This window comes from Megalobrama amblycephala, linkage group LG1, assembly GCF_018812025.1.
Source record: "Megalobrama amblycephala isolate DHTTF-2021 linkage group LG1, ASM1881202v1, whole genome shotgun sequence".
In the NCBI taxonomy this organism is placed as follows: domain Eukaryota; kingdom Metazoa; phylum Chordata; class Actinopteri; order Cypriniformes; family Xenocyprididae; genus Megalobrama; species Megalobrama amblycephala.
In genome coordinates, this window is record NC_063044.1 from 4,968,193 (window position 1) to 4,993,744 (window position 25,552).

The 25,552-nt window shown below is 39.8% G+C and overlaps 1 protein-coding gene across 1 annotated transcript in view; it reads left to right on the forward strand.

Moving 5' to 3' along the window:
- The window catches only part of LOC125258941, a 47,022-nt gene that overhangs the window by 13,132 nt on the left and 8,338 nt on the right, over positions 1-25,552 (forward strand). Inside the window, exons 2-5 of the mRNA XM_048176228.1 lie at positions 2,166-2,588; positions 12,259-12,681; positions 23,516-23,938; positions 24,237-24,659. Of these exons, the coding sequence (XP_048032185.1) occupies positions 2,166-2,588; positions 12,259-12,681; positions 23,516-23,938; positions 24,237-24,659 (1,692 nt within the window). The remainder of the gene's footprint in view (positions 1-2,165; positions 2,589-12,258; positions 12,682-23,515; positions 23,939-24,236; positions 24,660-25,552) is intronic.

Here is a 25,552-nt window from a genome sequence, read left to right on the forward strand (position 1 = left end):
TCGTGTATGTTCTTTGACTATACGTTGCACTAAAAACAACCTACTTTCATGTCATGTGTTTATAATGGAAGTGAAATCATCCAAAATTTAATAATCCATAATGTTGTGTCAATCGTATTTAAGATTTTAAAATATTATTCAAAAGTATTTCTTCTCATTTTACAAGTACATACAATTATACCATTTCTGATCTTCAACATTGTAGGGCAGGGATTCCCAAACGTTTTTGTCAGCCAAACTCTGTTAACCTAAAATATTTACTTGAAGTCCCCCTGAGATTAATAAAGTTAATATTTCAATAATTCAACAACACACTTTCATGTTCACTGTTCTCTGATGTTGGTTAATGGTGACGTGCATGTAAACAAATGAAATATGTCATCTTTTTTAGTGTTTTATTTGGATTGTTTTTACAGTTGTATGCTTTTCATCAACTCTAACAAAGCAAAGTGAATGTCTGGGGTCTGAGATAATTAAAACAGGGTCTTGGCACTCAATGAATCAATGAAACAGACACTAACTTTACATGATGATGATATGCATCACAAAAGCAAAATGAAGCTTCTGAAAAATAATAGAATAATATTCTTGTGGTAACTGCTGGCCTATATATAAAAGAAAAACTGGGCCATCAGAACAATGCTTTAAAGGTTTATGCACTGTATTATATAATAAAGTACAAATTGCAATGTTTATGATGACTACAAGATTAATAAAACATTGTCCTCAGGTATGTAGTTTATGTAGTTAACAGAAACACTGGCTATATGCGTAAATAAACAAGAAATTAAGGATGACTCACAACAGGCTAGCTTATAAATATTTTAATAGGGCACAAGTAATAAACTGTAATATCCCAGATTAAAGTAGGTTCGCTCATTGTTTGCTCTGCTGTGTCCTAATCAGGCAAAATAGCACAGACGATTTATCATATTACACAATATATTCATTGTTTTGAAAATGTCAACTGTTGCAGTAATGTTTAACATTGAAACTTCATTACCATTTCGAAATAATCTATTAAACAAGTTCGATTTGAGCACTAATATTTTCAGTTCCATTCATCTGTGAGTTGTCTCAAGGCCACGCCCACAACAGGGGAAAAATCATGAATATTCACGTAGGCTATACTCCACCCACTGGAACAGTTTTTCACAGGAACTGAATATTACACAACACCGGATAGCGTCAATAAGAAGCTGCGAATAAGAAGCTGGATTCAGCCTCATAGCTGAGCAGGCAGACAGACGGAAGCTGCATTGTAATGCGCCCTATTTGAGAATTGCCAATTGAGTCCATAGGAATCGAATCAGCTGATATGGGTGGGGTTGGAATTTGCCAATAAGCTGATAGCAAAGCTTGACTACGAGGACTGCCTGAACTAACGCAGAATGCTTGATTTAAAACCAAGAACTATTTAAAAACTGCAATAAAAATGTTTAGTTGTAGAAGTTGTTTTTTTTTTGTTTTTTTTTTCAGTGTCTGGGATAATGAAAATAATAGAAATCCCCTTCTCTGAATATAACTGTAGGCTATTTAATTTAGTTTTTGCCATCTAGTAGAAAAAAAAAAAAAAAAAACATTGAGACATTATTAACATGATATGAAATAGAAAATGTCTGAAAGTAATTTTGAATAGTTTATGATAAATTAAATAGGGTCGCTTGTGTGAGAACTACAGAAACAAGTTTGTCCACTAAATGTTGTGGAAGTTAATTTTTCCCCACAAAAAAATGTTGTTGTGATCAATTTCAGTGTCAGCTATACTGATTTTGAATCAGTTTACCCCTTTTTGATTAAAAGTATAATATAATAAGTATAATTTAATTACCTTATTCAAATGATTGTATTGAATACTCTTCTGTATTGCTGGGAATCATGAAGCTTCAACTTGTGCTGTACCTCTAAGAACTTTAAGAGTTGAGTTCAGTGTTATTCTGTGTTGTGTCTGGTTCCAATATTACGTTTGTACAGTTATCAGAGTTGTAAATTCATTATTGATGTTTCGTGTCTAATTTGATGCTCTGTCTCAAGTGTCTACAGCAATGTGAACTGAAAACAGGACACAACAGTGTTTATTATCAATTTTTAATGTAGTCACATCATACCAATAAGTTCTGTGATATCGTTATTTATTCACATTTCCCATTTGTATTTTGTTACAGATTCTTTCATCTGAATAAAAGTGTTCAAAACAAATTTCCTCTAAAACTCTTCATTAAAGCAGCAGAGACTGAGACACAGACAAGAGAGCAGATGCTGAAACTATTAACATCAGTCTGCACCTACAGCTCTTTTCCTTATGAATGGACTGACAGAATTAAACAGAGTGATTTCCTGCTGGATCTTTGCTCACATGTGAAGAACTATGAGACTCAAACAGGCAGGAGTTTCCTTCCAGCATTACAGTCAGTTTTTCAGTCACCTGATGACTGGATCATAGATCTCTCACAGAGAAGGACCTCCATCCTCCTGGAAGTGCTGAAACTCCAATCAGAGAAGAAACCAGTAGAGCTGAGAGGATGTTCAAAGGAAGAGAGTGAAATGAAGAGTTTCCTTCAGTGTCTGCCCTATATCTCACAGCTGAGGTACCTGAACTTTTGGATATTGACTTACCTACTTCTTAATCAATATTACATCATTGAATCTGTTAATGTAGCAGATTTGTGTTATATTTTTTATAATGATCAGAGTTTTTAATTGATCTTTATCCTTTGATTCGATGCACTTATTAAAATGTTTATAACAAAGAAAGCTGAAATTTGCATTCAAGCACAGAAACAGAGTTTCTGAGTTTCCCTTTCGAAAGGGAACTCTACATTGCGTTGAAACGCATTTGGGGAACGCCTCCGCGTGAACCAGTGTCTGAAAACAATATCAACTCACAACAATCCTATTGGCCGGCGACAGCCTATGACGTCATCATAGCGTGACCCGGAAGTATATAAGGAGCGCCTAGAGAACCAGTCAGTATCTTTTTATCTTCAGGGACTATTCTGTTTGAAACGATATTAAACCAATATTAAGGTAAGACAATTTATGTCTGACAAACATTTCAGGAAGTGTGTACATCCGTGTCCCATAGTGTTGACATCTGATCACACACATAACTTATAACATTGTCTTTTATGAGAACAAAAGAGCATGTACAGGCAGTTCTTGAGGGATCTGTCTGTTTGTTATTGGAGTGTGTTTTACTTGTAAAATGCTCCACTCTCTTCTGGTCTTTTCCTCGAGAGGAGAAGGACCGGCAGCTGCACCTAATGGTTCGGGTCTTACTCTTGCTGAGGCAGAGTAGAGACAGAGAGCTGTGTGATTATGATGATGTGTTGTCTATGATATAATTAGATTCAGCAGCAGTTGCTCTTCTTGTTCTAAGCCAAACAAGAGAGCAGGTGTAGTGAACAACAGACGTGATGGCACCAGAGCTTCACAACAGACATTCTTTTGTCCCACTTTGATTAATCAAAAGAATGTGATAGGACCCTCAACGACAAGTAAATGACTATTGTAATCAGGACTGCCAAAGGTGGGAGACAGGAAAGATGACATCAACGGCCCATTGATGATAGGCTAATCTCATCACGAGTAGCCTTTGTTCACCTCAGGCTTCCATGCCTGAGTTCAAGGTGCAAATGACCATGGACTCCTAGGGCTGCCAAACCGGTTCTGGCTAGAGCACAGCAAGAACAAAGAAATGCTCAGAAAGAAAGACATTTTCTAAACATATTGGCTTGAAATCACCAAAAATGGACAGGAATACTGTAAGGAACATGTCTTATGTGTCCTTGTACTCATCCAGGAAACTGTGCACACACAGTAGAAACCACACCTGGAATAAAACTACACCCACTTAGACAGAAGTGTGATACCTCAATCAATTCACATCAAGTTTGGACTCTACGAGTTCAGAACACTGCCACAAGGACTTTGAGAAAGGTTTAAAAAAGAAATACAGCATTTCCAAGGTCCTAAAGACATTGTCTTATTTAACTGTATTTTGGAACAATACAACAAGTTTCACAGGATGAAAGGTGGGCGTGTTAAGGGACGGACACCTGGAATGCTGTGACCCAATCACATCACCACATCAGGAAAGGTGGGATTAGTAATCCCCTCCCCAATGAGAAGGAATAAAAGTTTTCCCAAGTGAACAGACCCTTGTTCTGAGTTTCTGACCTGACGAGGGAAGAACAACAGCACGACCAAGGTGAGACTCTTGCAAGTAAACCTTTCACCGCACGGATCAAGCAGTCAAGTGCTTCTTGACTCCTGACCTGCATAACCCAAGTACCTCCAACCTACAGAAGATCCTATGGACCGACCACTATCTGACCTACAGTTCTCTGGATTACACAAAGACCTCCAGCACTCAGTGCAGCTCTGCAGCTGTTGGAAAGCAATCCAGTCTCCCACTGCACACGGAAGGATACCAGTGGACAACGTTTCCCATTCCCGGACTGATCACCCGACCAAGTGAAACGTAAATATAAGCTAACCAAACCTTTTCCAAAAGCCTTGGCATTAGGTTGTTGCTAAATGAGATTGCTATTTGTGTAGAGACTGTTTATCTAGGGTCAGTGTACACAGATAGATACATTAGACACGCTATCTGTATTCAGAGTAAATGCTTATTTACTTATTTTCAATACCAGCATCCAGAAAGACCACAATTGACTCCCTCATAGACTGCTAATTACCCATTCATTGCTTCGTCCAATCCGTTTCTCATCTACTTGGCATCCAGTTTTGTTAACATCCATTTGTGTTGTAGTTTGTAGTTTCTGTTTGATTATTGATTCAATTTTCTTAGTAGTTTAGTCATTTTTTCTTAGTAGTTTAGTCATTTTCCTTCGTCGTATTTAGTGAGTGTGATATTTTACTCTTGTATATCTTTTTGTTAATAAATTAATTTTATTGCAAACTGTGTCATTCTTGTGTTGATAATCAGAGGCTCTACAAGCTCGCCCGAATCTCACTAAATCCTTCAGATTGGTCAGATGATAAACTTTCTTCAATTTATAAAATATTAATTCAGTTAACAATCATTCATGATTGTTCTTTATTGTCAAGGTGAGAATCCTGACTGGTGCCCCGAAATATTGGAAGGAATCATCTGACTCAATATTAATATTAATACAAAATATTAATATTAATATTTAAGACCAAAAATCACTACATTTGTGGTGCCCTCATGTGAGGCTAATCCAAAAATCACTACATTTTTGGTGCCCCATGTGAGGCTAATCCAAAAATCACTACACAGGAGATGACTGATGAGGATGAAGATGGTGAGCCTCCTGAATCCTCAAAGCCACCCTGCCCCCGCATATGTACAGCTGTGTGAGATTATGGAACGCGCCTCTGGCAGAAAAAAAAAAAAAAGGTGCCATTGGAGCTGGTTAAGAATGAAACCACTTGCGGATTGTTCGTTGAACAGTTCCTTTTTTGCCAAAATCCTCCAGCCACTGTAAGCTTTCTGTTCCTTCTTGATCTTCATACTGAGATCGAGAAGGCATGGAAGGACCTGTATTCAACTCGCATTCATCAATATCAGCAGGTTAATTCGTTGGTGTTGATGGAGTGAGTATGAGTACGGATGCCTCCTACTGACAAGATGGGTGCAACTATCTCATGATATAGATAGGCTCCAATGCTCTATACACAGCAGCAGGTCATGCGGGTGTTGCTTTACACACAATGTCTGTTTGTAAGCATATCAGTTAGACCTGCTGAAATTGGCTTGGTAGGTTTCTTTATAGCTATAATCAGTTTCCTGTATAGGATGCGGACAAAGGGCCCTGAAGTTCCATTAGGTTGGCTGTAACAATATATTATAAGGGTAGTACTTGTTTGTCCTCTTTTTTGGATGTGTTGGCTTCAGATAATGAAGCCACTGTTCATATGTATTCAGATGTCGACTTTAACTAGCCGCACTGTTAGCCACCTTTTGGTTAATTAGCTTTCTCCTCTGGTAAATGCTAGAGATTTGAGATTAGCTTTCACTATCTTCAGATAGATCTATGATAAGCACCGGTCTTACAGGCCTCCTGACATTGTGTGCTTGGGTTGAGCTTTGTTCCTCTGAGCTTTACTTAGAAATTTAGTATTCTCAGAGTTTGCCTCCTCTCAGTTGAGAGTCGTTGGTAGAGGCTGTTGTTTCTTAGCCCCAGGCAGATCTATGCTTATGTGTTGGCCTTATAGGCCCACAGCTATAGTTGGCCTATGCTAGAACTAGGGTTTGGCAGTCTGCTAGTAGCATTTTACACCCTTTTTATACTACCCCTGTTGTGTGAGTGTAGTTCTGGCCTCCTCTTATCAGAGTTGTCAGGCCAAGGCCCATTGTCCCTTCGGTGTAGGTGCAAAATAGATAGCAGCTAAGGTAGCAGGCTATAGCTAAGTCTCCCTGGTGCCATTGTCTCAGGCGGTGTAGGCCCTTTTCACTATGTGAATAGAAACTTTGTTGCTGTGGCCCCACTCCCCCAGAACTATCTAGTGGTACTTTGACTTCAGTGTTTCCCCTGAACCCCTTGAACTATGTTCAAGCTTGAGTGATATTGTCACAGTTCCCTTCGTTCCGGACTCCATTTCCCATGATCCTCCTGTTTCCACACCTGCACACCCTTCCTCGTCATCTCCCCATCATCACTCATCACCTGCACCTGGACTTCATCATCTGCACACCCTTTATAATGGACTCACTCCCTGGACTCCTTGTCTGATTTATTGTTGTTTAAAGTGTGTTTTGGTTGTGTTTCTCTTCTTCGTTTAATAAAATTACCCTTTAATGTGGAAGTCCGTGTGTACCTCGTCTCTGCAGCAACCACACCCGTAACAGAAGATCAGACCCAACTGACTGGATTTCTGGTTGTAGCTTTTTATGAAAGCCCCTGTTTCCTAGAGTTCAGTACAGATTGTATCTGTTTTTGGTGAGAATTTCTGATGTGAAGTATCCACCCTTTATTTTTCAGGGTTGGATTAATAGTACTCCCTTGTTGTTCAAGGTTATTGTACTTTAATATGTTAGTTCTGGTTCCTGCCCTACACTTTGTGAGCTCAGTAACTCTAATACTGCCACAGGCTAACACTCGTGTGTTCTGGAGTCGTAGGCCTGACTTTGGCCTCCTTTAGAGTATGGTGAAGTAGTTTGTACTCCCCTTGCTGTAAGGGTAAAAAGTGTTTTTACTGAGTATATTGCGTGTTGGAATGTATAAGCTCAGGTTGAGTTTATTAAAGCTAACCTCACTACATAGTTTGGTTTTCATATGTGACCAATCACGGAAAGTAGGGACACAAGTCGGTTCTGGGGCATTTTGAGTAACACATGGAAATCTGATCATATTTGGAGAAGTTGTGGCCATTTGAAGGTAGGCACTCAAAAAAGCTCTAAAGAGAGAAAATGCCTCTAAAACTTGTGCAGTTCTCGCCTGTTCTCACCTGCTGGGAGTGACAATAGGGCTCATTTACATCTCATTTAGATAAGCCATACCCCCTGTAAAGCTCCCCCCTGTAAAGCTGCATGGTTGCATAGCAATGACAGACGCAACGGGAAAAATCGGACCGCATACTATTAATAATAAAGGATAATGTGCATTGTAAATGTCAGTAATTTATCTTTTAATTTATCTTTCCTGGTTTAGACCTCAGTTAGTGGTTAGACCTGGTTTGAGTCAAAGGATTAAAAAAATCCTGTACATTAAACTCTTCATACTTTTACCTTTGACTTAATAACGCACATTTTACGGCTACGGATACTTTATACTTTTACTTAAGTAGGAATTTAATCTGATACATTTACTATTACGTTAGTAAATCCTTGTTAACTCCCTGAGGTCCGAAAACGCGCCGGCGCGTTTTGCAGGATTTTTTTCACATTGCAGCAAAACAGACTTAAAATACTCCGTCATTTCTTGTCATAGAGACATAAGTAATATATCAATTGAAACTATAGAATGTCTTCTTTTATTTGTGTACACTCAGAGTAAAAACACAATGTTGTGCTTTTTGTAAAATAAAGAAAACTAACATGATGCGTGATCTCTCCTCTCCCTCTGAACGAAGTCCAATCTGATAGTTCTCAGAAAATGAACTGTAACTTATGAATACTAATGACAAAAAAATGACACTTATGTCTAAAGAAACGTTGAAATGTCAGGTTTTAAATCGTGCAAGTCAAATCGAAAACAAACATTCTGTGTTCTGTATGAAAAGAGAGCCATGTCAGAAGTCTGAGATTCAGCTCATTACCCGCTAATGCGGCCACGCCCACGGAGCCAGCGCTATTCAGATGCAAATTCAGAGGCAATACATGTATACATCGTCTCAATCGTGTATTTATTGTCTTGAAAAGTGTTTATTTGGATGTTAAAGCCATGGTTAGCGATCTCTAGAAGACATGCCGTTAGTTCCTAGTTCCTTTTCTTCTTTATATGAATTTGTGGCCTAAAGGTGTACAGAGCGCCCTCCGGCTGCAAGTATGAATTGAAAACACAGTATTCAGCACTCATAGTGATGACAATAAATATTACTTCTCAGTATAGAAAATTGACATAAATATATAAGAATCCATCAATATTTCTCCAAATGTGCATGCTTTTAAGCTAAAAGCCTATATGAAATGCCATAGAGGTAACATAATTGTTCAGACACTTTGCATCACAGAAATACATTATATTTTAAAGAATATAATAGAATACCATTATTTTAAATTGTAATAATATTTCACAGTATTGCTGTTTATGATGAGCTGAGACATTATTACAGAGGGTTTTTTTCACAGCCTACCTGACTGAAAGGCCTCATTAATATGCAAGTCATTTCAGGTCATTATTATGTGATTCTTTTGTCTTCTCATGTGTAAATGGCCCATTATTCATGATGATTCACGCCTCCACGCATACTGTGTTTCTTGACAAAAAGTGTCTTACAAAAACTAAATCAATATATTGTTTTATATGAAGGAGTAGGCAGCATAATTTTTACATAATTCTGAAGCAAAAACTCTAGTCTACAACCTCCAATACTCAGAAGTCTTGCGAACACAGATTTAATATACTTTTTTGGCCTTATTTCAGTGACTTAAGTTTTTTGTTTTTTCAATAACCACGCATAAACATTATTCCTTCAAAAATACAAACATGTACATACATGTTCCTCACATATTATTGTAGCCTAGTTTGTTCTGAATACAGTGTAATGACACTTTTGTCATTTATATGTTTATGAACAACTGAAAAAAGCACAAAAATCAGCCTCAGACTCCAGAGGGTTAAGAATATTAAGTAGCACTTTCTCCACCACGAGCTAAAATTATTAGCATCACATTCAATTCAAGAATGCTAACAGGCAGATGCATTAATAGCAGATGCTAACATTACCATCTAAAAGCACGTTATAGTAATTAAATTAAAACGACAGTCCTGAGCTAGCTAATAACAATAGACACATGAGAAAATGTGTACGTGTTCTTAGAATGAACACAAAACGACAAACTTTGATGTTTATGGAAACTCACCACATAAGAAACAGAAAAGTATTCTTGCAGATCTCGTTGCCTCCAATGAAATAAGTCGTTCGGGCACACTTTCTCTTTGTTGGGGTCTTCTTCATGGATGTAACCGTCTGTTTGCCTCTAAATGTCCAATAATCCGCCACTTTTTTCCGCAGCTAAAGAATCCAGCAGAGCCGGTGCTGCATACTAAGTAGCCACGCTTCCCTTGGAGGGCGGGGGCAATAACAAAAGAAACAAAAGCCGGCGTATCCGATTCCAGTAAGGAAATACAAACAGACAATGACACGCCCCTAGTGCGAGATAGAATCTCAGAAAAACAAGAAGGCTCAGTTTGGGCCTCCTTCAGAGCACAATAGCTTGTTGTATTACAAGGTTTGTTGGTAGATGTTTGCTCACTTGGAAACTGGCACTGCCACAGGTTGACGCCCGTGTCATTCTGAAGTCACGGGTCCTGTTTGGACCTCCCTCAGAGCATGATGGCGTAAGTTTGTACTCCTCTTGCTTAAAGAGTAAAAAGTGTTTTTACTGAGTACATTGCCTGGTGGAATGTGTGGATAAAATTAAGCTCAGGTTGAGTTAAACTAGTTAACCTCACTGGATGGTTTGCTTCTCAGATTTGGCTCCCTTAGGGCTTAGACACTGCCACTAGCTGACGCCACGTGTCTTTCTGGAGTTGCAGGCCCTGTTTGGACCTCCTTCAGAGCATGATGGCGTGAGTTTGTACTCCTCTTGCTTAAAGAGTAAAAAATGTTTTTTTACTGAGTACACTGCTTATTGGTATGTATGGAGAAGATTAGCTCAGGTTGAGTTAAACTAGTTAACCTCACTGGATAGTTTGGTTCTAAGATTTGGCTCCCTTAGAGTATAGACTGCCGCTGGCTGACGCCCATGTCAGAGGTCGCAGGTCCTGTTTGGACCTCCTTCAGAGCATGATGGTGTAAGTTTGTACTCCTCTTGCTTAAAGAGTAAAAAGTGTTTTTACTGAGTACACTGCTTGTTGGTATGTGTGGAGAAGATTAGCTCAGGTTGAGTTAAACTAGTTAACCTCACTGGATAGTTTGGTTCTAAGATTTGGCTCCCTTAGAGTTTAGACTGCCACTGGCTGACGCCCATGTCATTCTGAGGTTGCAGGTCCTGTTTGGACCTCCTTCAGAGCATGATGACGTTAAGTTGTACTCCTCTTGCTTAAAGAGTAAAAAGTGTTTTTTTTACTGAGTACACTGCTTGTTGGAATGTGTTGAGGTAGACTGTAATATGTGGGCACTCTACAGTCTTATCTACTAGTTAAACTTGGTTCATTCTGAGCAAGTTCCATGTTTGTGGGATCTTGCTTATCAGCAAGCAAGCTTTCTAGGTGTGTGGCCTTCACAGGCTGCCCTTTAAGCTTTCCCCACACATCTGGGTGTTCTTTAAGCAGATTTAGCATGTCATTTCACATGTTGGCCTTTCACAGGGCTGCTGTGAGGTATTTCTACACAATGTAGAATTTGCGTCATGTTGCAGGCCCCTCCAGGGCCTCCATGATTCTGTGCCTACAGTATGTTTTTTTTGTTAGGTTGAGCTCTGTACTCCCCTCGTTTGAGGGTTGTCCTGCATAGTACTTAGCTCCCTAAGCTGGTTAGTGGTTGAAGGCCTCTCTGAGGCCTCCCTATTGAGGATCAGCCCCCAGGCTAGTAAATTTACTCCCCTTGTTGGGTTCCTTTAGAGTGCACAGCCTCCTCGGTGCAAATAATCATGCGCTGAGTAGATCCTAGGATTGAGCAGAGTGTTACTCCCCTCATTGGTAAGGGTAAAAACCGCTAAGCTGATTCCTGCTCTCCGGGATGCCTGTCTCTACGCTCTGGTCTGAGTTGGTTACTGCCTTTTTGCAGTCACGCTTACTGGATATCTTCTATGAAGAATGTGATTTGAGACTCTGTGATCAGACAGGTTGTTGGCCAAGGCTAGGTTTCTGTAAGAGTAGACCAGGTCGGCCTCCCTAGTGGCAATCAGGGTCGAGTACGTTCCCCTGACAAGTGACTGGCTAGGGTTCCCTCGGGCCCCCTGGCCACATTCCCTTAAAGGTACCCTCTTTTCTTTGGAAAGAAGTTTGGTTCCAGAAGCCTTTGAGCGGCCTTGGTAGGCCTTATGCGAAAGGCCTCTTTGAGGCTTATAGCTTGGGCTGTTGGCCATAGGGAATGCTGTCACTGACAGCCTATGTATGACCCGTAGAGGGAGTGGTTCTGGCATTTCGGTTGAAGCTGCTAGTTCTGACGTTTGTCTAGCCATTTTTGGCATGCATTCCCCTCATGCATGGCGGAGTGGGTATATTGTTCCCCATATGCGTTTCAACACAGTGTAGAGTTCCCTTTCAAAAGGGAACGTCTCAGGTTACGTATGTAACCATGGTTCCCTGAGAACAGGGAACGAGACACTGGATTTCCTAGCCATGCATTGGGGCTGCCTGTTAAACAGTCCCTTCAGATGGTAAGGTACTTACTGGTTCTCTAGGCGCTCCTTATATACTTCCGGGTCCCACAATGATGACGTCATAGGCTGTCGCCAGCCAATAGGATTGTCGTGAGTTGACATTGTTTTCAGACACCGGTTCACGCGGAGGCGTTCCCCATATGCGTTTCAACGTAGTGTCTCGTTCCCTGTTCTCAGGGAACCATGGTTACATACGTAACCTGAGACATTTTGTTTTTGTCAGAGTTCTGGGATAATATATGTCTGTTTATAATGTTTTTTTTTTCTTTGGGAAACAGGATTCACTATTGGAATATCAGTTATGAAAAGCAGTTTCTTCTGAGTCTCTTCCTTAAAGCAGCAGATACTGAGACACAGACAGGAGAGCAGATGCTGAAACTGTTAACATCAGTCTGCACCTACAGATCTTTTCCTTATAAAGAGACTGACACAATTAAACAGAGTGATTTCCTGCTGGATCTTTACTCACATGTGAAGAACTATGAGACTCAAACAGGCAGGAGTTTCCTTCCAGCATTACAGTCAGTTTTCCAGTCACCTGATGTCTGGATCATATATCTCTCACAGAGAAAGACCTCCATCCTCCTGGAAGTGCTGAAACTCCAAACAGAGAAGAAACCAATATATCTGAGAGGATGTTCAGAGGAAGAAAGTGAAATGATGAGTTTCCTTCAGTGTCTGCCCTACATCTCATACCTGAGGTAAGATATTGTACAACTTGTTGCACAACATGTTTAAAAAGGAGTTTGATATATACAGTATAACTTATCAAAAAGCAGGAGGATTGTCATTAATCAGCATGTCATAGTCAGTGTCTCTGACCAACATCATCATCTGTGTTGTGCCATCTATATATCAGTTTGTTATGAAATTACTAGAGAACATTTCAATACTTTTGAGGTTAGTATATGCTCTTAATCCTTTGAGCGGTATGGTCCCACATATGGGATTTTTATTTCTGTGCCCCTGGGCATACGGTCCCACATATGGGATTTAGAACGTTCAGCGACGTCACATAACTGCCAGATTCAAACTGTGCTTTCGCACTTTGGCTGCGAGACAGATTGTCATATATCACAGGTATGCAGTGTTTTCAGCCACATAATGTTTCTTTTAAGGTTTCAGACATTTAAATATGCATAAGCACCATTAAAACAATACATTTAGAGTTTATAAAATACACACAGATGTCAGACATCAGTGGAAGCAGCAATAACAATCCATTCAAATATAATTTTGCTGACATTTATTCTTATCAGACACACATAATGGGCCTAAGTAACTAAAAAGTTTACTCTATTATTCTTCCAGTTCACCAGCCACTTACCTGCATATATTTCGGGAGAAACTGATGAATTCTCCTGTTATAAATCCGACTGACAGGACTCTGCGAACTGCGGGGTAAACTAAGATGGTGGCGCCCATCTCGCATTATAGATCAAGATAAAGATCATTTATAAAGGTTTTGAAATGGCAAAACACACTCACTTACACATATTTGAGAATTGGAATATCATATAGTTGATGACATGGTAAGCAATCGCTATAAAAACAAAATAGCGATCCATCTGTCATACAGTGTTATTGTGACGGCGTTCAGCGCTCGTGACATGCAAGATGCTTCGCCATGGAAACAATAAGGGCAAACGTTCTAAAATAACGGTCGCCTTAAAAAAAATCACTCTGAGGGGTCAGTTAGAATATTTTAAACTTAGGCTTGAAAAGGGTTAATTAATGTGAAATCAAACTATTTAGCTAATTTATTATTATTTTTTCCCCATTTGTTTATTTGACCTTGGGTGAAAAATATGCATAATTAGTTGAGAAAACCTATAATTCTAAGGGTCATAAAGAAGCTGGAAAATAGTCATGTAAATTGGACTGACTTCAAGACTTTCAAGAAACGTCAGCTAACATTATATGTGACTTCTGGTTATATGGTGTGCAGGTAAGAATTTAGAATACTGTCATTAATGAATAACTACACAAGATCAAATGAGTAATGCAATATTAACATTCTAGCAACTATTATTATCTAACAAGAAACAAGAATTAATGAATTAGTACGTAATAGTGATCAGTTGAATGTGGTAGTTCACTATTAGCATTTTTTCATACCTGCAAGAGGACTACTGAGTACTACTATATGTCAGGGTTATGTCTGTTTTGAGTTGATTTTTGATCTGTTTCACTGTTCTGTTCATGTATGAGTTTGTTTTTCATTAGTCACATGTTCTCCTTTGTTCTCAGTTTCCCACCACTTGTTTGTTTCCTAGGTTACTCATTTGATTAGTGTCCTCAGTTCAGTTGTGCCTTGTTAATTAATCTTGTTTAGTCCTTTGTTCACCTTGTATATAAGCCCTCAGTTTCTGTTTAGTCCTTGTCTTGCGTTGATGTGTTTATGGTGATTTTGGTTGTGATTATTCTCATTATTTTCATTTTATTAAAAATGTTCCAAAGAATCTCCTTTCGTTGTGTGCATCTTCATAACAGCCAAACCCTGACAGAACGCAAGACCAATTACAGAAGGTTGGATCTTATTGCAGCCATTAATGTCTAAACCACTGGCCATAAAAGTGAGTACACCCCTAAGTGAAAATGTCCAAAATGGGCCTAAAGTGTCAATATTTTGTGTGGCCACCATTATTTTCCAGCACTGCCTTAACCCTCTTGGGCATGGAGTTCACCAGAGCTTCACAGGTTGCCACTGGAGTCCTCTTCCACTCCCCCATGGAGTCCATCACGGAGCTGGTGGATGTTAGAGACTTTGCGCTCCTCCACCTTCCATTTGAGGATGCGCCACAGATGCTCAATAGGGTTTAGGTACCCTCAGCTTCTTCAGCAAGGCAGTGGTCATCTTGGAGGTGTGTTTGGGGTCGTTATCATGTTGGAATACTGCCCTGCGGCCCAGTCTTCAGTATGTCACAGTACATGTTGGCATTCATTGTTCCCTAAATGAACTGTAGCTCCCCAGTGCCGGCAGCACTCATGCAGCCCCAGACCATGACACTCCTCACCTGGTTGCCGCCACACACACTTGACACCATCTGAACCAAATAAGTTTATCTTGGTCTCATCAGACCACAGGACATGGTTCCAGCAATCCATGTCTTTAGTCTGATTGATTTTGCTCGATTGCTCCTGTCTGCCTTGCTGCCTCTGCCTCGCTGCTCCGAGTGGTTTGCGTCTCCGTATAGCTTTGTTTTCTCTTACTTTTATTGAATCTCGTACTTTTATTCATTGTTGCTCATATTATTATTACTCTATATATACTATTGCCTACCACATTAATCTGACGTCACTAGCTTGTAATCTTTGAATCTAAATCGCTGTTACAACGCGTTTGCATCTCGCTAGCTTGTTTTGTCATCAGTCTCTCGCGCGTTCCTTTTTCAAATCGTTCATTAAACAGCTGTGGTAACTCGGATCAGTCTACAAACACGGTGAGTCATGTCATCCTCTCCCAGGATTGTTTCCTGTTCCATTTGTCACATGTTCAGCATAGCTCTCTCTGTCAGCAACGAGGGATTTACATGTCATAAATGTAGGGAAATAGTCAGGCTGACAGAGAGAATCTCAGAATTAGAGACACGCATCCAAACTTTAATCGAGGATAGTAAGAATGCAGGGGCTTCAGATACTGTTTTGGATGCGACTAGCTTTGTGAACTCTGTACATTGTTTGATTCTGGCTGTAGAGCCCACGCAGCAGGGCACTTGGGTAACAGTGAGGCGGCCTAGCCACGGAAAACACCACTCTTCCATTCCAGTAAGAACATCAAACAGGTTCTGCCCACTCAGTGACACACCCACTGAGAATCCTGTTGAAAGTGCCCTAGTTATTGGCAATTCTATTACGCGGAACGTGAAAATAGAGACACCAGCCACCATAGTCACATGTTTGCCGGGAGCCAGAGCACCTGACATCAAAGCAAATTTAAAAGTGCTGGCTAATACTAATCGTAAATACTCTAAAATTATTATTCACGTCAGCACAAATGATGTTCGACTTCGCCAGTCGGAGATCACTAAAATTAACTTTTGAAGAGGTGTGTGAACTCACAAGTACACTGTCAGGAGAAGTAATTTGCTCAGGCCCTCTTCCTGTTCGTCAGAGTGATGAGATAGTTAGCAGATTATCATCACTCAATGACTGGCTGTCTAAGTGGTGTCCGCAGAATAATATAGGCTTCATAGACAATTGGAAAAGTTTTTGGGGCAGACCTGACCTGTTGAAAAGAGATGGTATTCATCCATCCCGGGATGGTGCTGCTCTTCTCTCTAGTAATATGGCACATAGTCTTAGAGCTGAAACATGACAAACTGGGGCCCAGGACAGGAAAAAGCAGCAGACAGACTGGCTAAACCGACCATCTGCTAGCTGCCTCACGTTACAGAAGTCAGATAATTCTCAACACATAGAAACTCTCACACCTAGATATTATCACATAGAGACTGTGTCTGTACCCCGAATTAGTAAAAACAAAAAACTTCCAAACCCATTTAATGGTAAAAATTTAATTGATGTTCAACAAATAAAAATAGAGATAATAATGATAAACAAATGATAAAGCTTGGGTTGTTAAATATTAGATCACTTTCTTCAAAAGCACTTATTGTAAATTATATTATCACAGACAATAATCTAGATGTGCTGTGTTTGACAGAAACCTGGCTAAAACCGGACGATTACATTACTTTAAATGAGTCTAGCCCTCAAGGTTATGATTATCGACATAATCCTCGACAGAAAGGCAAAGGGGGAGGTGTTGCTGTAATTTATAGTAATATTTACAGTATTAGTCAAAAGTCTTTCAAATATAATTCCTTTGAAGTGATGGTACTTTACATGACATTATGTAAGTTGACGTTTGTGCTGGCTACTGTATACAGGCCACCAGGACACCATACAGACTTTATTAAAGAATTTGCTGATTTTCTATCAGAGTTAGTACTAGCTGCAGATAAAGTCCTTGTTGTTGGTGATTTTAATATCCATGTAGATAATAAAAAAGACTCATTGGGATTGGCATTTACAGACATTCTAAACTCTATTGGTGTTAGACAACACGTGTCTCTCTGCCATAAATATGGTAGAACCATCACTTCTACCACTAAAGATCGCTTTATAAATAATCTTCCTGATCAGTTTCATCGCCTTAGCATACCAGACAGCTTAGAAGACCTCAATGTTGCAACAAAAACTATTGCCTCTGTCTTTTCCAGCACATTAGATTCAGTTGCTCCTTTGCATTTAAAAAAGATTAAGGAAATTAATACAATGCCATGGTACAATGAGCACACTCGGGCCCTAAAAACAGCAGCCAGAAAAATGGAGCACAGCTGGAAGAAAACAAAACTAGAAGTATATCGCATTTCATGGAGAGAGAGAATGATTGAGTACAGAAAGGCCTTAAAAACTGCTAGATCTGCCTATTTTTCAAAACTTTTAGAAGAAAATAAACACAACCCTAGGTATTTATTTGATACAGTGGCTAAATTAACAAGAAACAAAGCTTCAATTTCTGATATTTCCAAAGAGCACAGCAGTAATGACTTTATGAACTTCTTTACTTGCAAGATTGATAATATTAGAGAAAAAATTATAACCATGCAACCGTCTACTGCAGTATTGTCTCAGACAGTGCATTGTAGTATCCCTGAGGAAAAAATCTATTCATTTACTGCTTTAGGAGAGGAAGAATTGTCTAAACTTGTTAAATCATCAAAATCAACCACATCTATGTTAGACCCTGTACCGACTAAGCTATTGAAAGAGATGCTTCCAGAGGTCATAGATCCTCTTCTTAATATTGTTAATTCATCTTTATCACTAGGATACGTACCAAAAACTTTTAAGCTGGCTATTATTAAACCTCTTATTAAAAAACCACAACTTGATCCTAGAGAATTAGTCAATTACAGGCCGATCTCAAATCTTACTTTTCTGTCAAAAATACAAGAAAAGGCAGTTTCATCACAACTATGTTCCTTTTTAGAAAGAAATAGTATCTGTGAGGATTTCCAGTCAGGATTTAGACCGTACCATAGTACTGAGACTGCTCTCATTAGAGTTACTAATGATTTGCTCTTATCATCAGATCGTGGTTGTATCTCTCTATTAGTCTTACTGGATCTTAGTGCTGCATTTGACACTATTGATCACAATATTCTTCTAAATAGACTCGAAAACTATGTTGGCATTAGTGGAATTGCATTGTCATGGTTCAAATCATACTTATCTGACCGTTATCAGTTTGTAGTAGTAAACGAAGAGAGGTCATATCAATCACAAGTTCAATATTGAGTACCGCAAGGCTCAGTACTAGGACCGTTGCTTTTCACTCTGTACATGCTACCCTTGGGAGATATCATCAGGAAGCATGGCGTTAGTTTTCATTGTTACGCTGATGATACTCAGCTCTATATTTCTTCACGCCCTGACGAAACTTACCAATTCGCAAAATTAACAGAATTTATAACCGATATAAAAAACTGGATGACCAGTAATTTCCTACTACTAAATTCAGAAAAAACTGAGATTCTAATTTTTGGACCGAAAACTTCTTCACATAATAACCTAGAATACTGTCTAACACTTGATGGCTGCTCTGTTAAGTCTTCGTCATCAGCTAGGAACCTGGGTGTGCTCTTTGATACCAATCTTTCATTTGAAGGCCATGTTACTAGCACCTGTAAACCGCATTCTTCCATCTTAAAAAAATCCTTCTCCTATTTGGCACCTAAACTCTGGAACAATCTTCCTAGCATTGTTCGGGAAGCAGACACACTCTGTCAGTTTAAATCTAGACTAAAAACACATCTCTTTAGCCTGGCATACACATAACACATTATCAATTTATATTTTCAGATCCGTTAAAGGATTATTAGGCTGCATAAATTAGGTCAGCCGGAACCAGGAACACTTCCTATAACACCAGATGTACTCGTTACATCAGAAGAAGAATGGCATCTATGCTAATATTAGTCTTTCTGTTTATCCCGGGGTTTACCGTAGTCAACCGGATCCGGGCCGTATCCAGATGAGACCGAGGACCGGTGCCCTGTCATGACCACAACACAGCCCTGAAGTATCAGCAGAGATCGAGTCAACTAGATCATCCATTGTGAAGGCCTCATCGACACGACAGCCAGTGCCACAGTTCCACAACAGACCGTCCATAACGGCGTGATGAATACGATCCTCAACTAGACCACAACGCAGCCCTGAAGTTTCAGCAGAGATCGAGTCAGCTAGATCATCCATTGTGAAGGCCTCATCGACACGACAGCCAGTAGCACAGTTCCTCAACAAACCATCCATACCGGCATGATGAATACGATCCTCAACCGGATGGAACTGGAATAAATACTTTGAATGTTGCGATCCTATCAGACTTATGATAGCAACCTGAATCGTAACAAAGCACTGTACGCCAGAGGAGAACTGGCCCCCCAACTAAGCCTGGTTTCTCCCAAGGTTTTTTTCTCCATTTTAACACCTATTTGCCACCTGTTTGCCACCTGATGTCACCTGTTGGAGTTTGGGTTCCTTGCTGCTGTCGCCTTTGGCTTGCTTAGTTGGGGACACTTGACATTTGACTTGACATTCGATATACAGCCATGCAGACCAATTTGATGCAGTGTGCAGCGTATGGTCTGAGCACTGACAGGCTGACCCCCCACCCCTTCAACCTCTGCAGCAATGCTGGCAGCACTCATATGTCTATTTCCCAAACACAACCTCTGGATCTGACACTGAGCACGTCTACTCAACTTCTTTGGTCGTCCATGGCGAGGCCTGTTATAGCCATCTTTATGTAGAGCAACAATTCTTTTTTTCAGATCCTCAGAGAGTTCTTTGCCATGAGGTGCCATTATAAACTACCAGTGACCAGTATGAGAGAGTGAGAGCGATAACACCAAATTTAACACACCTGCTCCCCATTCATACCTGAGACCTTGTAACACTAACGAGTCACATGACACCGGGGAGAGAAAATGGCTAATTGGGCCCAATTTGGACATTTTTACTTAGGGGTGTACTCACTTTTGTGGCCAGCGGTTTAGACATTAATGGCTGTGTGTTGAGTTATTTCAAGGGGACAACGAATTTACACTGTTATACAAGCTGTACACTCACTACTTTACATTGTAGCAAAGTGTCATTTCTTCAGTGTTGTCACATGAAAAGATATAATAAAATATTTACAAAAATGTGAGGGGTGTACTCACTTCTGTGAGATACTGTACCTGTCCTCCCTGCAACAGAATGGATGTCCTCTGGAGTGGTACGTGGAGGAATTTTTGAATTATTCCCATCTGGTGAGTTGGACCGAGTCCTCGCTCAAGGCCTACTTTCGGATAGGACTGGATAGTGAGTTATATCAGTTCCTGTCTCCTGGTCATTATATTTTGCCTCTAGTCGATTTCATTAATTTCATCATCTGGCTATATAATTCTGATTTCATGGTTTGGACCATGGTTTTGGCCACTCCAACTCACCCCAATCCTGCAACCAAATCCTCCACATCCCTTAACATCAGGACCATTGTAGCTGCTCCAGAGTTCACTCCAGCCCCAGAGTCCATTCCAGACCCTTGTCACAAGATGGCTGCCTTTCTAGAGCCTTATCGCAAGATGCTGGCATTCCAGAACCATGTCACAAGATGGCGCCATTTCAGAGCCTTGTCGCAAGATGGCCGCCGCTCCCGAGCCTCATCCCAAGATGGCCACCACTCCTGAGCCCTCAGCCAAAATGGCCTCCATGCTTGAACCCTCTGCCATAATGGCCACACCTGGAAATTAGGTCTCTCCAGAACCTGAGGACCCATGGTTAATTGACTTTCGGTCGGAGCCCATACTAGCCCCTGACCAGAGTCCAGTGATGGCCTCAGCCCCTAACCAGAGTTCAGTGGTGGAGTCCCGCTCAAGAGTCCGTTCCAGCCCATGAGCCCACTCAGGAGACCACTCCAGCCCACAAATCCGCTCCAGCCCACGAGCCCGCTCCAAGGTTCATTCCAGCCCAGAATCCTATAGCTCCTCCCAAGGAAATTTTTTTTGGTAGAGGGCCATATCCCCTTGACCATAGCGGCCAACCCTGGGTTTCGGGCCAAGGCCACGGAGATTGCATCGGCATGGTGCCCTGAACTGCCTGACCCACTATGGCACCCTGAACTGCCTGATCCGCCATGGCCCCCTGAACTGTCGGCTCCGCCCTGCTCACCTGCATGGCCGGTATCACCCTGGAGGCCTCCTAGCCTGCCAGCACCTGCCCACGACCTCCAGAGTTAATTAATTATGTTAATTAATCTTGTTAAGTCCTTTGTTCACCTTGTATACAAGCCCTCAGTTTCTGTCTAGTCCTTGACTTGCATTGATGTGTTTATGGTGATTTTGGTTGTGTTTATTCTCCAAGTAATATGGCCTGTGTCTCTATTATAACATACGGTTCTAATATATTTTATACTAAACCTGTGTGTCACAAATATAGTCCACAAAGATGAAGATGAAGTGGAGAGAACTGAAGATCTTAAATACACAGGCAAATGAACCACATACAAAACAGGTGTGCTCTAGTTAGCAGTGATGGGAATAACGGCGTTATAAATAAACGGCATTACTAACGCCGTTACTTTTTTCAGTAACGAGTAATCAAACAAATTACTTTTTCTCCCGTTACAACGCTGTTACCGTTACTGGCAAAAAAAATGCCGCGTTACTATAATTGAGCTCACTGATGCAGTTTTCATCTGAGTAGCCCTCTCTCTCAGCCATATAGGACCTGCAAAGATTTTTCTCTGGTGTGTGCTGCGGTTAGTCATAGCCTACACAAATATAGGATAATTTTAAACTGATAATAATGAATGATGCTCTGTGTGTGTCTGTGAGCATGCGAGCTGAGCGCGAGCTCAAAGCAGAATACCCTTTGTGACATGCTGGATCGAAAATATGTGAAATAAGTTTTTCTAGTCGACTAGTAGCTATTCATTTAAGCCATTAGTTGACTAATCACATTTATATTAATTTAATTTCTTAAATACTTGAGAGAATAAACCATAATAATGAGCGTTTATGTAATATAGGCTATATAGCACTCAAGCACATGCATAACGTTTGCCATAAAGAACCGGCAAAAGTAATAATTATGAAAGTGACCAAAACAGCAAGGAGATTTTAATTGTTTATTAATAAAGTAATGTTTTCTTAATCAGTGTCGGCTGCGAAGATGAAGTTGACATTGCTGACTCTTCATCATCTCCGCATATACTGGACACGCCTAGAGTTGGCTACATAATCAGAGTAGCCTATTTCTTTTCGTTTTTAGATATTTCAAGCTTTCTATAGATATATTTCTCTTGTCTACAAGGCAAGCAGCCTATACGCTGAGTTTCGGTTCTCTAGCCTGTAAGTCGCGCTCCAGTTCACGCGCCAGTGATCGCGCCCGTGCCTGCCATGATTATATTGCCTGCTATATTTGCTTCTTATTTATTAAATCCAGGCAATTGGTTAATGAAACATTGATTAAAATTAAGATACAATTTTTACAAAACGAAATTCACTTTAAAGAAAGGCTTTCTACCAAACAAAACTTAATGAAGTGTTTAAAATAATGTCTGACCCTCTCCATGACTCCCGATATATTGCGCATCTTATGATGCATCTTACTCGTGCTGTTCACTTTTCATAATCAAGTAAATTAATTTAAAATATAACATAGGACTATTTAAACATAAATATGAAACTACATTTTCTTTAATGGCTACAAACACGTAGGCTATTGTAGCCTACAGTACAGAGAAATTTCATAAGCAAGAGCGGATCATGAGTCACGAGTCGGATCAAGAATAATTTATTCTTAGACTTATATTTATTATTGGGGGCATTCAAGTTATTTGACATATATATATATTTTTTTTTTAAAGTAACGCAATAGTTACTTTCCCTGGTAATTAGTTACTCTTATCATGATGTAACTCAGTTACTAACTCCGTTACTATTTGTGAGAAGTAACTAGTAACTATAACTAATTACTTTTTTAAAGTGCCCAACACTGCTAGTTAGTAACATACTTAGTAACCATAACAAGAAATAATGAGCAGGAACACAGGACAAAGGGAAACAGGAAAACAGAGAGAAACAAACTAAAAGTTCTTATATGAAACCAAGACCAAAATACAATGAAAACATGACAGTGTGGTGTATTTGTATTGACGTTTTTTATGTTTCTTTGTGTTTGTTGATTGTTTTTCTCTCTATTTTTGTGAAAATTCAGTAAATAAATCTTTAAAAAAACTAACATTATATGTGGACCTTAAAAATTGAAATATCATTAGATTATGTATAGAATCTTTGTATATATAAAGATTCATTTTAAATTGATCTTTACCCTTCATTCGATGCACTTATTAAACTGTTTATAACAAAGAAAGCTGAAATTTGCATTTGAGCACAGAAATACAATTTCTGAGTTTTTGTCTTTGTCAGAGTTCTGTGATGACATATGTCTGTTTATACTTTTTTCTTTGGGATTCAGGATTCACTATTGGAATATCAGTCAAGAAGAGCAGTTTCTTCTGAAACTCTTCATTAAAGCAGCAGAGACTGAGACACAGACAGGAGAGCAGATGCTGAAACTGTTAACATCAGTCTGTGCCTACAGATCTTTTCCTTATGAAGAGACTGACAGAATTAAACAGAGTGATTTCCTGCTGGATCTTTACTCACATGTGAAGAACTATGAGACTCAAACAGACAGGAGTTTCCTTCCAGCATTACAGTCAGTTTTCCAGTCACCTGATGACTGGATCATAGATCTGTCACAGAGAAAGACCTTCATCCTCCTGGAAGTGCTGAAACTCCAAACAGTGAAGAAACCAGTAGAGCTGAGAGGATGTTCAGAGGAAGAGAGTGAAATGATGAGTTTCCTTCAGTGTCTGCCTTACATCTCACAGCTGAGGTACCTGAACTTTTGGATATTCACTTACCTACTTTTTAATCAGTATCACATCACTGTATTTTGAATTGGTTAATGTAGCAGATTTGTGTTCAATTACAATAGAATGTATATTTGTGTTATACAGTATAATCAGAGTTTTAAATTGATCTTTATCCTTTCATCTCATGCACTTAGTTATTGTTTATAACAAAGAAAGCTGAAATTTGTATTCAAGCCCAGAAAAAGAAAGTTTTTGTCTTTGTCAGAGTTCTGGGATAATATATGTCTGTTTATACTATTTTTTTTCTTTGGGAAACAGGATTGACTATAGGAATATCAGTCATACAGAGCAGTTTCTTCTGAAACTCTTCATTAAAGCAGCAGAGACTGAGACACAGACAGGAGAGCAGATGCTGAAACTGTTAACATCAGTCTGTGCCTACAGATCTTTTCCTTATAAAATCACTGACATAATTAAACAGTGTGATTTCCTGCTGAATCTTTACTCACATGTGAAGAACTATGAGACTCAATCAGGCAGGAGTTTCCTTCCAGCATTGCAGTCAGTTTTCCAGTCACTTCATATCTGGATCATAGATCTCTCACAGAGAAAGACCTCCATTCTCCTGGAAGTGCTGAAACTCCAAACACAGAAGAAACCAGTAGATCTGACAGGATGTTCAGAGGAAGAGAGTGAAATGAAGAGTTTCCTTCAGTGTCTGCCCTACATCTCACAGCTGAGGTACCTGCACTTTTGGATATTCACTTACCTACTTCTTAATTGGTATCACTTCACTGTATCTGAATCTATTTATGGAAAGATATTCAGTAAATTAATATACAATCTTTTTTATAATGATCAGTTTTAAATTGATCTTTATCCTTTCATTCGATGCACTTATTAAAATGTTCATAACAAAGAAAGCTGAAATTTGCATTCAACCACAGAAAAAGATTTTCTGAGTTTTTGTCTTTGTCAGTGTTCCCTTTCAAAGGCTACACTCCAAGCTGCGCTTTATCAGCGCTATGGGAACGTCTTTAGTCGTGACCAGCTGTGAATATATGTGTAAAACAACATCAATGAAATTGACCTATATTTATAGCCTTACGTGACGTCATTGGAATGCGTCATAAGCAAGGCTATAATTAGATGTGCCACAGGTGCATCAGCAGGTCTTTTGTCATCAGAGACCATACTGTGAAGTGTGTGTGTGAAGCAGCTCTGTTCAAACTCTTTCCTTCCTTCATTACTTTGTTTGGAGTTAGATTTTACAGGCAGCGCGCAGAACTTTCTCTCCCTTTGTTCCTTTTTCAACTCTGTCTGACAAGTGAAAAGTGAACACACATATATTATATATTTGAGAGAAAGTCATGGCTGAACAAAGCGGTGTGTGTTTCTGTGTTCGCGTTCCATCTCCGAATCGGACACACTCCAGTATTGTTTTGTTTGTTTGGGGAAGAGCACGCTGCCCTTGCGTTGTAACAGGGCGAGTGCGAGCACTGTTAATGTTCACAGTTTAAGTGCTTTGCGTTCGCTTTGCTTATTTCAAAAGGGTAGCACTCACAATGATCGTGGGGCTCGCGTGGCGATCTGGCTGAGGATCGAGAGACGGGTTTATCCTTATTGTTCTCTCA